Source organism: Mobula birostris, chromosome 19 (genome assembly GCF_030028105.1).
Source record: "Mobula birostris isolate sMobBir1 chromosome 19, sMobBir1.hap1, whole genome shotgun sequence".
In the NCBI taxonomy this organism is placed as follows: Eukaryota; Metazoa; Chordata; class Chondrichthyes; order Myliobatiformes; family Myliobatidae; genus Mobula; species Mobula birostris.
This window is the reverse complement of record NC_092388.1, coordinates 14,837,712-14,852,934: the sequence shown is the minus strand read 5'-3', so window position 1 is coordinate 14,852,934 and position 15,223 is coordinate 14,837,712. Positions and strand designations below refer to the sequence as shown.

At 43.8% G+C, this 15,223-nt stretch overlaps 1 protein-coding gene across 1 annotated transcript in view; it reads left to right on the top strand.

The window, feature by feature from the left end:
- The window catches only part of srd5a1 (steroid-5-alpha-reductase, alpha polypeptide 1 (3-oxo-5 alpha-steroid delta 4-dehydrogenase alpha 1)), a 33,781-nt gene extending 19,400 nt beyond the window's left edge, over positions 1-14,381 (top strand). Inside the window, exons 3-5 of the mRNA XM_072283015.1 lie at positions 6,221-6,322; positions 6,410-6,560; positions 13,611-14,381. Coding sequence (XP_072139116.1) covers positions 6,221-6,322; positions 6,410-6,560; positions 13,611-13,677 — 320 coding nt within the window. The 3' untranslated portion in view covers positions 13,678-14,381. The remainder of the gene's footprint in view (positions 1-6,220; positions 6,323-6,409; positions 6,561-13,610) is intronic.
- The last annotated feature ends 842 nt before the right edge of the window (positions 14,382-15,223 follow it).

The window sequence follows — 15,223 nt, the reverse complement described above, 5'->3', positions numbered from 1 at the left end:
TGTGTGTGTGTGTTTAACATACTCAAGGTTTGATTTTTAAGCACATTGTTTCACCAGTTCTGTGGAACAAAACTAAAGGGAAGCTAACCACTAACTGGTTACATCATGGCCTGGCATGGGAAACAACAACGCTCAGTAACAGGAAACTCTTCAGAAAGTGATGGATCTAGTCCAGCCCATCACTGGAAAACCTCACATCTACAAGGAGTGCTGCCACAAGAAAGCAGCATCCATCACCAAGGACCCTGCTCATCCAGGCCATGCTCTCATCTTATTACTTCCATTGGGTAGGAGATACAGGAACCTCAAGTCCCACACCACCAGGTTCAGGAACAGTTATTACTCTACAACTGATGGGACCATCAGGCTCTTGATCAAGCGTGGATAACTTCAATTACCACTGCTCTGAACTGTTTCTACAACCGACAGACTCGCTTTCCAGACTCTACAATTCATGTTCTCAGTACTACGTATATGTAACACCCTGGGAAAGGTTTCACTGCTAACAGAGTGGTCTTTCTGTAGAAGCAGTGTCTAGGTTATTATATTTAGAGGTTATGGGTGCTTTGAAATGTGAGCCGTCCAATGAGGGGAGAGTGTTTTTGTGTTGTGTTCCTGACACCAGTGTGAGCTGGGTATTTTGTTCGGCGGGAGATGAAGAGAGAAGACGCTGGGGTGAACCAGTCATAGGATATGAACCGGTGGGAGACCCGTTTGTTCGAGATGGATTGTGAGCGACGTTCAGAAAGTGGTGTGCGCTTTCACGCGGACCGAAGGCCCAGCACGTGAGAGATAGACAAGTTCAAGATGAGCTCCAACTTGTGCACATTTGGTTAAGTAAGATTCATAAATTTAATCCCTTTAATCGTATTCCGTGTGCTGTCTGTTATTTCTTGGCACTGAGTTGTAACAGGGTAGCAAATTACACAGCATCCCCACAAACCAGGGCTTGTGTTGGGAGAGCCATCTCAATCTCACGGGTTTTGATGGGACAGGAGTTTGTATTCCCTAGATGTACGCAGCCAAGGAATCCAGGAGTTTCTTATTTTTTTATTTGAACTGTTAGTCTCTTCCACATTGGTTGTTTATCAGGATTTATTTATGTATAGGTTTTCATAAATCTGTTGTATTTCTTTATTTTCATGAAAATGAATTTCAAGGTAGTATATGTAACTTATAGTTACTCTGATAATAAATTTACTTTGACTTTGAGTCACTTGAGGACTGCAGTTAGCAATCCATCAATAGGAAGAACCATTTGTGGTACCCTAGATTAATAACAATGAGGTCTCTGTCTCTATCACAAAGAAATGAATGCTGTGAGTGAGATACTGTAGACGTGGTCTCGGTGTTCTGACAACACCCACGCTCTTCTTGTGGCCGCCAGCTGACTGTAGCTATTCAACCATAGCAGCTGTCTTCTGCAAATATATTCAAGGTTGTTTAGATTGAAGATTCAAAATTGTTCAATGTCATTTCCAGTACACAAGTGTAGAGGAGAATGAGATAATTGTTACTCTGGATCCAATGTGGCACAAAAAATATAATGAGATAAAGAATACAATAATAAAAAAACACAATGAATATAAATACATACATAAGGTAGCCTATACAGATAGAGAGATAGCATGTCCATAAGGTGATGCTAGGCAGAGGAGCACTCCATAAGGTGGCTCTAACAAGAAATATTGAAGTATTGGTAGTGGGGGGGGGGGAGGTATTGATTAGCCTTACTGCTTGGGGAAAGTAACTGCTTTTGAGCCAATTGGTCTTGGCATGGATGCTATGTAGCCTCCTCCCCGACGGGAGTGGGACAAACAGTCCATGAAAAAGGGTGGGATCCTTCATGATGTTACTAGCCTTTTTCTAGCACCTTTCTGTATATATGTACTTAGTGGTGGGTACGCTGGTGCTGGTAATGCACTGGGCAGTTTTGACTACCCATTGTAGAGCCACCCTCCGGCATTCCAAAGACGTAGGGATAGTAAGCTCTCTGCATGCTCTGTTGGCACTGGAAGCATGCCACTTCTGGGCTGCCCCAGGCACCTATTCAAACTGTGTTGGTCATTTAAGCAAAATGATGCAATTCACAGCGTGTTTCAATGTACATGTAACAAACAAAACTAGTCTTTTTCTTGCCTTATCTTTTCAACATGTGGTGGTGGCATACGTTAGTCTCGCGAAACCACAGATCTGCGCCTGGAAAGTCTATCCGTGTTTTGCCGTCGCGGTGAGGCGACGCTGGAGTGTCCTCTCCAGGGCGCAGGCCAGGGCAAGGTTGTATGGAAGACCGGCCGTTGCCCATGCTGCAAGTCTCCCCCCTCCACAACACCGATGTTATCCAAGGGAAGGGCAAGGGCCGATACAGCTTGGCACCAGTGTCATCGCAGGAGTTGCCAGAACGAGGTTGAAGGCAACGTCGGACTGCCTTAGGAACTCCAGCTCCGGATTTGTCCTCAGGGTTTACTCCCGAAGCCTTTCCCATGAGTGGGTATGGCCGCAAGGCAGCAGAGGTTTGAAATTAGAGTTTTCCCTCTCTTAGGTGGACTGCCTTCCCAGGCTGACAAGCTCCATCTACCTGCATTTCAACATGTAAACCTCACACAACTATCACGAGAGTATAAAATGATGAGAAGTGTCACTTTAGCTTAGAGGAGGAAACCAGAGCACCTGGAGGAAGAAGATACAAATTCCTGACAGACACTGGCAGGAATTGAACCCGCTCGCTGATTGCAGGCACTGAAAAATGTTACGCCAATAACTACGCTATCATGCTGCCTGTAACCACTTAACAGTTTCCTTCCATGGCCCAAAGACATGCTTGTTTTTAGGTTTGTAGGTGTCTGAAAATTGTCCCAAATATTGGTGGGTGGTGGGGGAATCAGAGGTGTTATTAAGTATGTGGAGAATAGAGGCCACAGACTGATAAGTGGGGGAATGGGATTGATGGGAATACTCTGAGATTTGATGGGCTGAATACCCTCCTACACGTGGGAAGGAACTATTCAATGAAGAGATTACAAAGGTGAATTACTGACAAAGCCATGTTAAGAGTTTAGATTAAAGTTTACATTGTGAATATTTTGTAAAGGAATTGTAGAATGTTAAATTCTTTTACCTTGTTTTTCTGGCTTGTGCTCTGGGCCAGGGCAATCGTATCATAAAACAGGGATTGAGTGCAGTCATTGGATGGCTAAATAGCTTTAATGACTGGATAGGTTGCCTCAGGTCAGTAGTTGAGCCTGCTGTCGTCTAGCTGAACGAAACGGGCTCCTGTTCGTTGTGACGTAACTGGTACCTGGTAGTTTGCTTAGGTGAACCTCACTTGTGGAGACAAACGTAGCTTCTGTCAATGTCATTTGACTGTAATGAAATAGCTATCTCAGGCGTTATGGGCTCAAGCCTCTGTGATGGCAAGGGAAGTAAAAAATATTATCACAGCTGCTTTTGCAAATTTCTACAGGCTGTACCCAACATGTGATTAAGTTATTCTTCCTCAACGTAATTTTAGGGGTGGCACGGTCGTGTAGCAGCTAGCATAACGCTATGACAGGGCAAGCAACCCGGATCAATTCCGCCAACGTCTGTATGGAGCCTGTACGTTCTCCCCGTGACTACATGGGTTTCCTCCCACGTTCCAAAGATGTACGTGTTAATTGATCAGGTGGATGTAACTGGTGGGTGTGGGCTCGTTGGACCAGAGGGCCTGTTACTGTGCTTTTGCTCAAATGCTGTAGACTGAGCATTGTTCATGCTGCAGATTGATCTTGAGCTGCTGTGGCTTCCACGTGATGTGGATGGCTAGTGCTCTATAGTGTGTTATCCGAGTAACTTCCATTGGAGACGATGAAATACACAATGCACTGAGCAAGGTGCCAAGAAGAAGGGGTGAGTGAGCCTTCATCACCCGAAAGCAAGGTGTCTGTATGGTGTGGTCAGAGAAACATACCAAATTCTGTAAATTGCCTGAGGATGAAGAGAGGAATGAGAGGTGATCTCAGTGAAATGATCAAGCTTCTTCTGGGGCCTGACAGGATAGATGCAGGTTTAATATTACACCAAAAAGCAATGTCTCAAAGCTGGGGTCTCGGTATTCATCCGGAGTTAGTGAATCATTAGAATTCTGAACTTGGTATGTTCAGGAAAGATGGAGGAACTGTTTGTTATTAAGGCAAGATTTCCCAACCTGGTTTTCATGGACCCCTCGGTTAATGGTAGAGTACCATTGCGTGAAAAAGGTTGGGAACCCGTGTCAAGGGAAACAAGAAATATGGGGTTAGTGCTAGAAACAGATGGTGAGGAGAATGATTAGCATGAACTTGGGGAATGGAAAAGCAGGCAAAGAAAACCAAATGGGCTTCACTGGTTTCTGTTTCTTCTGTTATCTGCTGCTAAATCATATTGATATTGCTTTCAACCTGAAGGTCTGTCAGATTTCAACTTCAGATTGCAAATATTGAAATGATAAATCACTGGCAACAATGGATTGACATCAAAAAGAGTTAGATAGAGCTCTTAAAAGATAGCAGAGTGAAGGGATATGGGGAAGGCAGGAAAAGGGTGCTGATTGTGGATGATCAGCCATGATCACAGTGAATGGTGGTGCTGGCTCGAAGGGCCGAATGGCCTACTCCTGCACCTATTGTCTATTGTCTATAAATCCGGAAGTAGAATGCCATTGATGTGGCTGCTTCAAAGTGCCGCTGATGTGTACACTTCTTCATTTCACATAATAGAGCAGCTCCCCCTACCAACTCATCTGAGTTAATATAGGGGCTGCAGTGGCTAAAACAGGAAATTCTGTTCAGTTATTTATTAGGCCCTTCTGGCTCAACAATTACATCCATGTGACCAATTAACTTACTAACCCATATGTCTTTGGGATGTGGGAGGAAACAGGAGCACCCGGAGGAAACCCACACGGTCACAGGGAGAAGGAACAAACTCCTTTCAGGCAGCGGGAATTGAACCTGGGTCACTGGTGCTGTAATAGTCATAGTCATACTTTATTGATCCCGGGGAAAATTGGTTTTCGTTACAGTTGCGCCATAAATAATAAATAGTAATAGAACCATAAATAGTTAAATAGTAATATGTAAATTATGTCAGTAAATTATGAAATAAGTCCAGGACCAGCCTATTGGTTCAGGGTGTCTGACCCTCCAAGGGAGGAGTTGTAAAGTTTGATGGCCACAGGCAGGAATGACTTCCTATGACGCTCTGTGCTGCATCTCGGTGGAATGAGTCTCTGGCTGAATGTACTCCTGTGCCCACCCAGTACATTATGTAGTGGATGGGAGACATTGACCAAGATGGCATGCAACTTAGACAGCATCCTCTTTTCAGACACCACCGTGAGAGAGTCCAGTTCCATCCCTACAACATCACTGGCCATATGAATGATTCTATTGGTGTCTGCTAATAGCGTTAGGGTAACTGTTACACTACCATACGATTCAATATAAAATCACACCAAATGAGGTCAAGCAAGTTGGGATTAACAGGTAAAGAAAAGAGACAGAAAGATACTTCTATTAATAACAATAATAGCTAAAATCAGAAAAAAATAGATTACATGATTTTAAATATAACTATTTGGTGACAGATGTTACTCAGCAGTAGTTAGTAGAACATGCACTGTCAAAGTTTACTTGAATAGACATGATCTAATATTTTCTGGCATCAGTGTCTCAACTTTATGCCTTATATTTGAATGGTGAGTCTCAGTGGTGTTGGATGAAACTTCGAAAACTTGCTGCACTTTATATACTTGATTTAAGATGCTAATAGTTGCCATCTTGTTACTGTATATTGATGGTGAATCCTGATAAATTCCAAGCTAAGTGGGTTGGATTATGCTCAATAGCCCACACACCTACCAGAATCTGACTTGCAACTCATTTCTCACTTGCAAGGCACAATGTGAAATTAGGGAGGGCAGAGGAGAGCTGACTCCAGACGAGCATTGTCCATAAAAGTAGTATTGTCAATAAACAAACCTGGCCCAAAATTCAACATTTTAATTGTACAATAAGCGAGTAGTTTCAAAATACATTGGGTCTGCTCTTAGCCCGATGAAGCAACAAAAAGGTCTATGTTCTAGTTTGCTATAGAAATACACATTCTCTTTGTTTTTTCTTGCCAACTAAAGCCTTATTTATCTCTCAAGTAGCATAGAAACTGTAGGGAGTTAGTGTTACATATGAACTCTTGCTTTTAGGGTCAGCTCTCTGGTTTCTTGGATTGTTAGTGAACCTGCATTCTGACAACATACTCAGAAACCTGCGAAAACCTGGTGAAACTGGATACAAAATCCCACAAGGTGAGTGTTTTAGAAAAGTAGCAATTAAAGCTTTCTAATAAATTATTCTAAATATCTCCAAATAATTTCTTTGAAAATATTTTAAAGGAGGACTGTTTGAATATGTGACCGCTGCCAACTTCTTTGGAGAAATAGTTGAATGGATGGGGTTTGCTGTAGCCTGCTGGTCACTGCCGAGTACAGCATTTGCTGTATTTACCTTTCTCATGCTTGTTACTCGGGCTGTACAACATCATCGGTAGGTTCAGTTTAAAATCATTACCGTACTTGTTTCTGAATTTGATTTACTTTAATTGACAGGTTAATAAGAATGCAAACAAGCAGGAAAAAGTTAAGTGAGAGAGATCATGAACATGAGATTCTGCAGATGCTGGAAATCCCAGAGTAATCCATACAAACTGCTGGAGGAACTCAGCAGATCAGAGAGCATCTATAGAAATGAAGATTCAAAAACAGTTACTGCCCCTTTTAAACAAGAGACATTGACTATACTCACTTGCCCATCCCTTGATGTTCCCACAACCAATGATCTCACTTTAAGGACTCTGTCTTGTTATTTGTTGCTATTTATTTATATTTGCATTTGCACAGTTTGTTGTCTTCTGCACTCTGGTTGATCTTTTGTTGATCCTGTTATAGATTTGCAGAGTATGCCCACAGGAAAAATGAATCTCAGGGTTGCATGTGGTGACATATATGTACTCTATAATAAATTTACTTTGAACTTTATACTTTACACAATTGATGTTTCGGGCCGAGGCAACTTCATCAGCAAGAGAGATGAGCTTTATTTGTCACATGTATGTCCAAACACCACAACATGCCGTGAAATGTCTCATTTGCCTCCATGACCAGTGTAGTCCGAGGGTGTGCTGAGGGCAGCCCACAAGTAAAAGTCAAAATCCAAGTATCACCGTGCTTCCGATGCCAACATAGCATGCTTATAACTTACTACTTATTAACCCTAACCATATGTCTTTGAAAACGCACAGTCACGGGGAGGGTGTACAGACTCGTTACATACAGCGGCGGGAATTGAACGTTGATCTCTGGTGCTACAAAGCTGCTACGCTACCATGCCAAACACATGTCAAAGTTCAAAGTACATTTATTATCAAAGTATATATGCAGTACACAACCCTGAGGTTCGTCAGGGACAGCCATGAAACAGAGAACCATGGAGCCCATTCAAAGAAAAACCACCCCCCCACCCATTGTGTAAAAAAAGCAAATCGCACAAACGGCAACATAGGAAAAAAGGCGAGTGAAAAACACTATAAAGCGCAAAGTCGAAAATCAAAAGGGTCCAGGCGTAATCAGTTCAGCTCAGTTTGTTATCTGCAGGATGCCCCGATCAAACTCAGAAACATATATTGTCGTTATTACTCTATGTTTGTGGGAGCATTGTCTTCGGCATCGTGAGGAGCTGCAGCAGGCACGTCAAGTGGGAGAAGACACGGTTTCAGCAATTGCCTGCTCTCTAAATTTCAGCTTAGTTCAGAGAAAAGCAGTTTGATTTCTTGATATGCAACACCATCTCCCGATTAGGAAGCGTTCTTTGTGCGTTATTTTCGGCAATCCCAGTTGGGTTGCGTTATATATAGAACATAGAAGAGTATAGCTCAGGAACAGGCAATTCAGCCCACAATGTTGTGCTGAACCAGCTAAAAAGCTAATCAAAAACATCCAAACACTAATTCCCCCTACGTACACCATATCCATATTCTCTCCCCCCACCCCATCTTCCTGCATCCATGTGCCTACCCAAACATCTTGTAAAAGCCCCTAATGTATTTGCCATACCAGACAGTGCATTCCAGGCATCCGTGACTCTCTGAATAAAAAAAACTTACCCCTCACATTCCCCTTGAACTTACCCCCTCTCACCTTTAATGCACGCTCTCTGGTATTAGATATTTCAACCCTGGGAAACAGATACTCTCTGCCCACTCCATCTATGCCCCTCATAATCTTATAAATCTCTACCCGATCTGCCCACAGCCTCTGCCACTCTGGAGCAAACAACCCAAGTTGATCCAGCCTTTCATGATAGCACACGCCCTCTAAACCAGGCAGCTTCCTGGTAAGCCCCTTCTGCACCCTCTCCAAAGCCTCAACATCCTTCTAATAGCGGGGCAACCAGAACTGTATACGATACTCCAGAGCTTTATGGAAGTTGCAACATAACCTCCTGACTTTTGAACTCAAATACTTAGTTTCTGACACCAAGACACAAATAATTAGGTTCTAACACCAAAAGGTCAATGACTTCCACAATCAGGGAGAAAATTGAACTGTGATAAGACTGCTGAACGGATCCTGACCCGGATCTGGGCCGTACCCTCCAAATATCTGGACCTGCATCTCGGTTTTTTTTTGCACTACCTTACTTTCCATTTTTCTATTTTCTATTTATGATTTATAATTTAAATTTTTAGTATTTACTATCGATTTGTAATCCAGGGAGCGAGAAGCGCAGAATCAAATATCGCTGTGATGATTGTACGTTCTAGTATCAATTGTTTGGCGACAATAAAGTATAATGTGTCTGCAGATGCTGGAAATCCGAGCAACATACCCAAAATTCTGGAGGAACTCAGCAGGCCAGGCAGCATCTATGGAAAAGAGTAAACAGTCGATGTTTTGGGCTGAAACCCTTTGGAGGACTGGAGAAAAAAAAGCTGAGGAGTAGGTTTAAAGGTGGGTGGGAGGAGGGGAGAGAGAAACACCAGGTGATAGGTGAAACCTGGAGGGGAAGCGATAAAGTAAAGAGCCGAGAGGTTGAATGGTGAAAGAGACAGAAGGCCATGGAAGAAAGTGAAAGGGGGCAGGGGGGAGAGGAGGAGCAGAGGTAGTCCATGGGTGGGCAAGGAGGTAAGGTGAGGGAGGGAAAAGCGGATGGGAAATGGTGAAGGAGGGGGTAGGGTTGGGGGCATTACTGAAAGTTTGAGAAATTGACGTTTATGCCGTCAGGTTGGAAGCTACCTAAACAGAATATTAGGTGAACTGTTGCCTCACTTGGAAGAACCTTTTAGGGCCCTGGAGGAGGTGTAGCACTTGCTTGGCTTGCAAAGATAAGTGCCAGGAGGGAGATCAGTGGGGAGGGGTGAATGGACAAGGGAGTCGCGTAGGGAGTGATCCCTGTGGAAAGCAGAAAGGTGGGGGGGGAGGGAAAGATGTGCTTGGTGGTAGGGTATCATTGGAGGTAGCGGAAATTTCAGAGGATTACGTGCTGGATATGGAGACTGGTGAGTGGTAGGTGAGGTCGAGGAACCCTATCCCTGGTGGGGTGGCGGTGGGGGGGGGGTGGGAGGGACTGTAGACTAAGAGCAGATGTGCCTGAAATGGAAGAGACGCGGTTGAGGACAGCATTGATGGTGGAGGTAGGGAAGCCCCTTTCTTTGAAAAAGGAGGACACTTTTTTTTTTAGAATGAAAAGCCTCATTCTGAGAGCAGATGCGGTGGAGATGGAGGAGCTGAAAGAAGGGGATCGTGTTTTTACAAGTAACAGGGTAGGAAGAGGTATAGTCCCCGTAGCTGTGAGAGTCTGTGGGTTTGTAATAGACATCTGCAGATACAGTAAGCTGTCTCCAGAGACAGAGACAGTGAGATCGAGAAAGGGAAGGGAGGTGTCGGAAATGGACCAGGTGAATTTGAGGGAGGGTGGTAGTTGGAGGCAAATTGGATGAAGTCGATGAGTTCAGCACGGGTGCAGGAAGCAGCACCAATGCAGTTGTTGATGTAGTGTAGGAAAAGTGCAGGACGGTCACCAGTGTAGGCTTGGAACATAGATTGTTCCACGTAGCTGGCATACGACCTATACGAGTACCCATGGTACCCCTTCTGTTTGAAGGAAGTGGGAGGAGCCTAAGGAGAAATGATTTAGAGTGAGGATAAGTTCTGCTAAGCTAGGAGGAGAGTGGTGGTGGAGGGGAACTGATTGGATCTGGCGTCCGGGAAAAAATGGAGAGCTTTGAGGCTGTCCGGGTGGAGGTGTACAGGGAATGGACATCCACAGTGAAAATAAGATGATGGGAGCCAGGAAACTTGAAACCCTTGAAAAGATCAAGAGTGTGTGCGGTATCACGGATGTAGGTAGGAAGAGACTGAACCGGGGGGGGGGGGGGGGAATGAAAGAGATTTGAGGTATGCCAATATGAGTTCAGTGTGGCAGGAACAAGCTGAAACAATGGGTCTATCTGGACAAGTGGATTTGTGGATCTTGGGTAGGAAGTAGGAATGAAAGGTGTGGGGTGCTGGAACTATGAGGCTGGAGGCGTTGCATGGAAGATCCCCAGAGTTAATAACGTGGTGATGGTGTGGGAGACGATGGGCTGGTGTTCCTCAATGGTGTCCTGTTTGAGGAGTAAGAAAGAGGAGGGGTCTGAGAGTTGGCGTTGGACCTCAGCAAGGTAGAGGTCAGTACGCCAGGCTACTACAGCACCTCCCTTATCTGTGGGTTTGATGGTGAAGTTGGGATTGTTGTGGAGAGCAGAGCGTTCGGAAGGAGTGAGGTTGGAATTGGAGACAGGAGTGTTGAATTCTAGATGGTTAATGTCCCGTCAGCAGTTGGCAGTGAAAAGGCCCAGAGCAGGCAGAAGACCAGGGCGAAGTGTCCAGGAAGAGAAGGAGGGCTGAAGATGAGAGAAGGGGGTCATCAGTGTGGGGTGGGGAGTCCTTGCCAAAGAAATAGCCTCGGAGGTGGCGGAAAAAGAGGTCAGCGTTGCCGCGGAACTCAGAGGTGTGAGTGCAGAGGGACAAAGGTGAGGCCTCTACTGAGGACAAAATGTTCTGCCTCAGGGAGGGGATGTTGAAGACCCAGCATGGATAAGAGCTGGGATCAGAGGGGGGGGGAAGGGTGTTGGTAGTGTCTGAGGGGAAGGGAGGTTTGGAGTGTTTGGGGATAGTGCTGTGAGAGGAAAATGGAGTCTCCGAGGACCCAATAGCTGGTGGTGGGACCTGAGGGAGACGGGATTGAGGAGTGGCGGTGGGGAAAGGGGAGACGGGTTCCAGTGGCAGCGCGTGAAGACCCGGCCTGGAGGTAAAGGCCAGAGTTAGAGTTGGAGGTTGCTCAATTGGCTCTTCGGAGGTGTCCGAGGTCGTTGGAACCCACATTGATGGTGGTGGAGTCCAGGTTTTGAATCTGCTCTGAATTGTTAGAGCCATTGAGGCCGGCAACAGGGATCGCGGTCTGGAGACATCCAGGCCTGCTGATGTTGGAGACAGCAGGTTCTGTGGTCTGTAGAGGAACGACCTTTCGATCCTTGCAGGACATGAAAAGGTCACGTCCTCCACAATGACTGCTCAACATGCATCAGACCAGAACATAAATAATGCTCAGAAACACAAAAATGCTGGAGGAACTCAGCATGTCAGGCAGCATCTTTGAAGAAGATTAAACAGTTCATGTTTTTGGCTGAGACACCTCATCAGGACCGGAAAGGAAAGGGGAGGAAGTGAGCTTCCCCCTCCTTTTCCAGTCCCAATGAAGTGTCTTGGCCCAAAATGTTCCACTCCATAGATGCTGCCTGACCTGTTGAGTTCCTCCAGCATTTTGTGTTGATACTCAGGATTTCCAGCATCTGCAGAATTTCTTGTATTCTTCTTAATGCTCACTTGTAATGAGGAGGAATCGCGGCACAATGTTCTACACACTTTCTAGTTTCTTTGGGCTTTAAATATAGCATTTATTTCTTTCTAAAATTTTCCTCAATCTTGTTCAAACTTTATTTTTGAGTTCATTTTTCAGCTACTCTTTTCAATCTTGCCGGTAATGCAGCGTTATTAACCTTGGAAATTTTTCCATGTTCCTCAACTGTAAATTTATGCACTGAGTAGTCTAACTTTTCCATTTTGATGTAAATGATATTTTATAAAACCTTCCAAACTACCATATTACATTTAAAGCAACATGTACAAAATGCTGGAGGAACTTGGCAAGTCAGACAGTATTTGTGGAGGGGAATAAACAGTCAATGTTTTGGGCAATCCCCCAGCGTTTTGTGTGTGTTACTCAAGATTTACAGCATCTGCAGAATCGCTTGTGTTTAGCATTTGATTTAGATCCATGTTGCCTTTTGCTTTGTACTCATATTTCAGTTTTAAGTAGAACTAGTGCTAATTAGAGTTTGAATTTATTTAGTACATTTGAATTATTCAAATTGTTTAACACTGCAGTTACCAAAATGGGACGCACAAACTCCCCTTAGAGGACAGAGGTTGTAAATATTACAGGAGCTTCAAAAGATTTATAATATTATTGTACTACTTTAGTTAGAAAGATTATAAAAAGGTAAAGGAAAGTAATACATACAACACACACAAAATGCTGGAGGAACTCAGCAGGCCAGACAGCATCTACAGGGGAAAAAAAGTACAGTCGATGTTTCAGAGAAGGGGCTTAGCCCAAAACATCAACTGTACTCTTTTCCATAGATGCTGCCTGGCCTGCTGAGTTCCTCCAGCATTTTGTGTGTGTTGCTCTGGATTTCTAGCGTCTGCAGATTCTCTCCTGTTTGAGAAAGTAATACAAGCTGGTTTTCCTCCAGTAAGACAGGTTACCTATGGATAACTTCACTCACCACAGCTCTGAACTGATTCTACAACCTATACCTCACTTTGAAGCTCACGTTCATGAAGCTCATCAGCTCAGAGCTCGTGTTCTCTGTACTTCTTTATTATTTGTACAATTTGTATTCTTTTGCACATTGGTTGCTTGCCAGTCATTGTTTAGTATAGTTTTTAGTAAATTCTATTTATTTCTTTATTTTTCTATAAATGCCTGCAAGAAAATGAATCTCAAAGTAACATATATGTATTTTAATAATAACCTTTACCAAGGTAGCTCTAACACCATGAAAGGGCAGGCATGTCACATCAAAACAACTGCAGATGTTGGAAATCTGAAACAAAAATGGAAAATGCTGAAAATATTCAGCAAGGCAGGCTGTACCTCTGGGAGATATAACAGTAAAATGTTTCGGGCTGAGACCCTTTGTCGGAAATGGAGATAACTAGCTCGTTTGCAGTTCCGACAAAGGGTCCCTGACCTTCGGCATTGACTCTGTTCATCCTTCCATGGTGCCTGACCTGGTGAGCTCTTCCAGCCTTCCTGTGACTTCATTAAGCATTTATTTCAGAAGGGTTGTGATCATTCAAACGGATTCAGAATCAGCTGGCCAAAAACGTGAAGGAAAGTACTGTAAATATTGTCCAAATACTGGAAATTGTTATAAAATATTTCTGTTGGTACTGTTAAGATGTATAATAATTTATCTTTTCATTGCAGGTGGTATCTGGAAAAGTTTGAAGATTATCCAAAGACGAGAAAGATTTTGATACCTTTCATGTATTGAAATAATCAATGCATCCGATAGATTAAAAAGTTAGAAAGAGAATAATTCGACCCTTGAACTTGGGTAAAGGCACTGATCACGGCTGAAAAATGAGACTTATCTATTGGTTGCAGATTGCTGATAGCCAGTTGTGAAAAATCCTACATAACAGCAAAAGTTAAGAGCACCTGCCCCCAACGTTTAATATGATGATTGCTAATTTCAGCTCCTCTTCTGTGTCACTTCCACCTAGCCGCCAATTCCCTGATTCTCTTATGGTCGGCCATTTTGATTCCACTTCCCATTCCCATTCTGATATGTCAATCCATCGCCTCCTCTACTGTCGAATGAGGCCACCCTCAGGTTGGAGGAACAACACCTTTTATTCTGTATGGGTAGCCTCCAACCTGATGGTATAAACATCGATTTCTTGAACTTCTGGTAATGGGCCCCCCTCCCTTCACCATTCCCCATTTCCATTTCCCTCTCTCACCTTATCTCCTTGACTGTCCATCAACTCCCTCTGGTGTTCTTCCCCTCCTTTTCTTTCTTTCTTCCATGGCTTGCCTATTAGATCCCCCCCTTCTCCAGCCCTGTATCTCCTTCACCAATCAACTTCCCAGCTCTTTACTTCATCCCTCCCCCTCTCAGTTTCACTATCACCCTTGTGATTCTCCCTCCTCTTCCCCACCTTTTAACTCTACTTCTCAAAGTTGCTGGTGAACACAGCAGGCCAGGCAGCATCTCTAGGAAGAAGTACAGTCGACGTTTCAGGCCGAGACCCTTCGTCAGGACTAACTGAAGATAACTCTTCCTTTAGTTAGTCCTGACGAAGGGTCTTGGCCTGAAACATCAACTGTACTTCTTCCTAGAGATGCTGCCTGGCCTGCTGCATTCACCAGCAACTTTGATGTGTGTTGCTTGAATTTCCAGCATCTGCAGAATTCCTGTTGTGTTGTGTGAACTCTACTTCTCATCTGTTTTTCTCCAGTTAGCCCGAAATGTCAACTGTACTCTTTTCCACAGATGCTGCCTGGCATGCTGAGTTCCTCCAGCATTTTGTTTGTGTGTGTGTTGCATACATTTCCAGCATCTGCAGATTTTCTCTTGTTCTTAACTATGTGCCTGTTATTGTGGATTTCTTTCTGGGTAGATGATTTGTTAACACTTAAATGACTTTGGCCACCATACTTCTATTTTAACTGTTTGACAAAGCCCACCACAATTGGCTTCCTAAAAAGTGTGAATACCAGATACTTCTGGTAGTTTGACCTGATACTGTAGTTTCGAAGGTAGTATCACCTATACATTATAAATATTAATTGTATTAACTGTCTTCTATGTTAGCACGGGAAATGCCAAATAAATGTATCATAGACTTAACTTACATTCCTAAAGGCTGCAGATACCAACCCAGACATGTTGGCGTCAGAAGGAAAGGATGAATTCCGAAGGTGTGATGTATGTAGCTTCAATGGGAAGCATTATCTATGCATTTTCTGTAACTTTTTAAGTAGCGATTACCTTTGTATTTAGCATATAAATATCGAGCCCACATTTAGCTAGC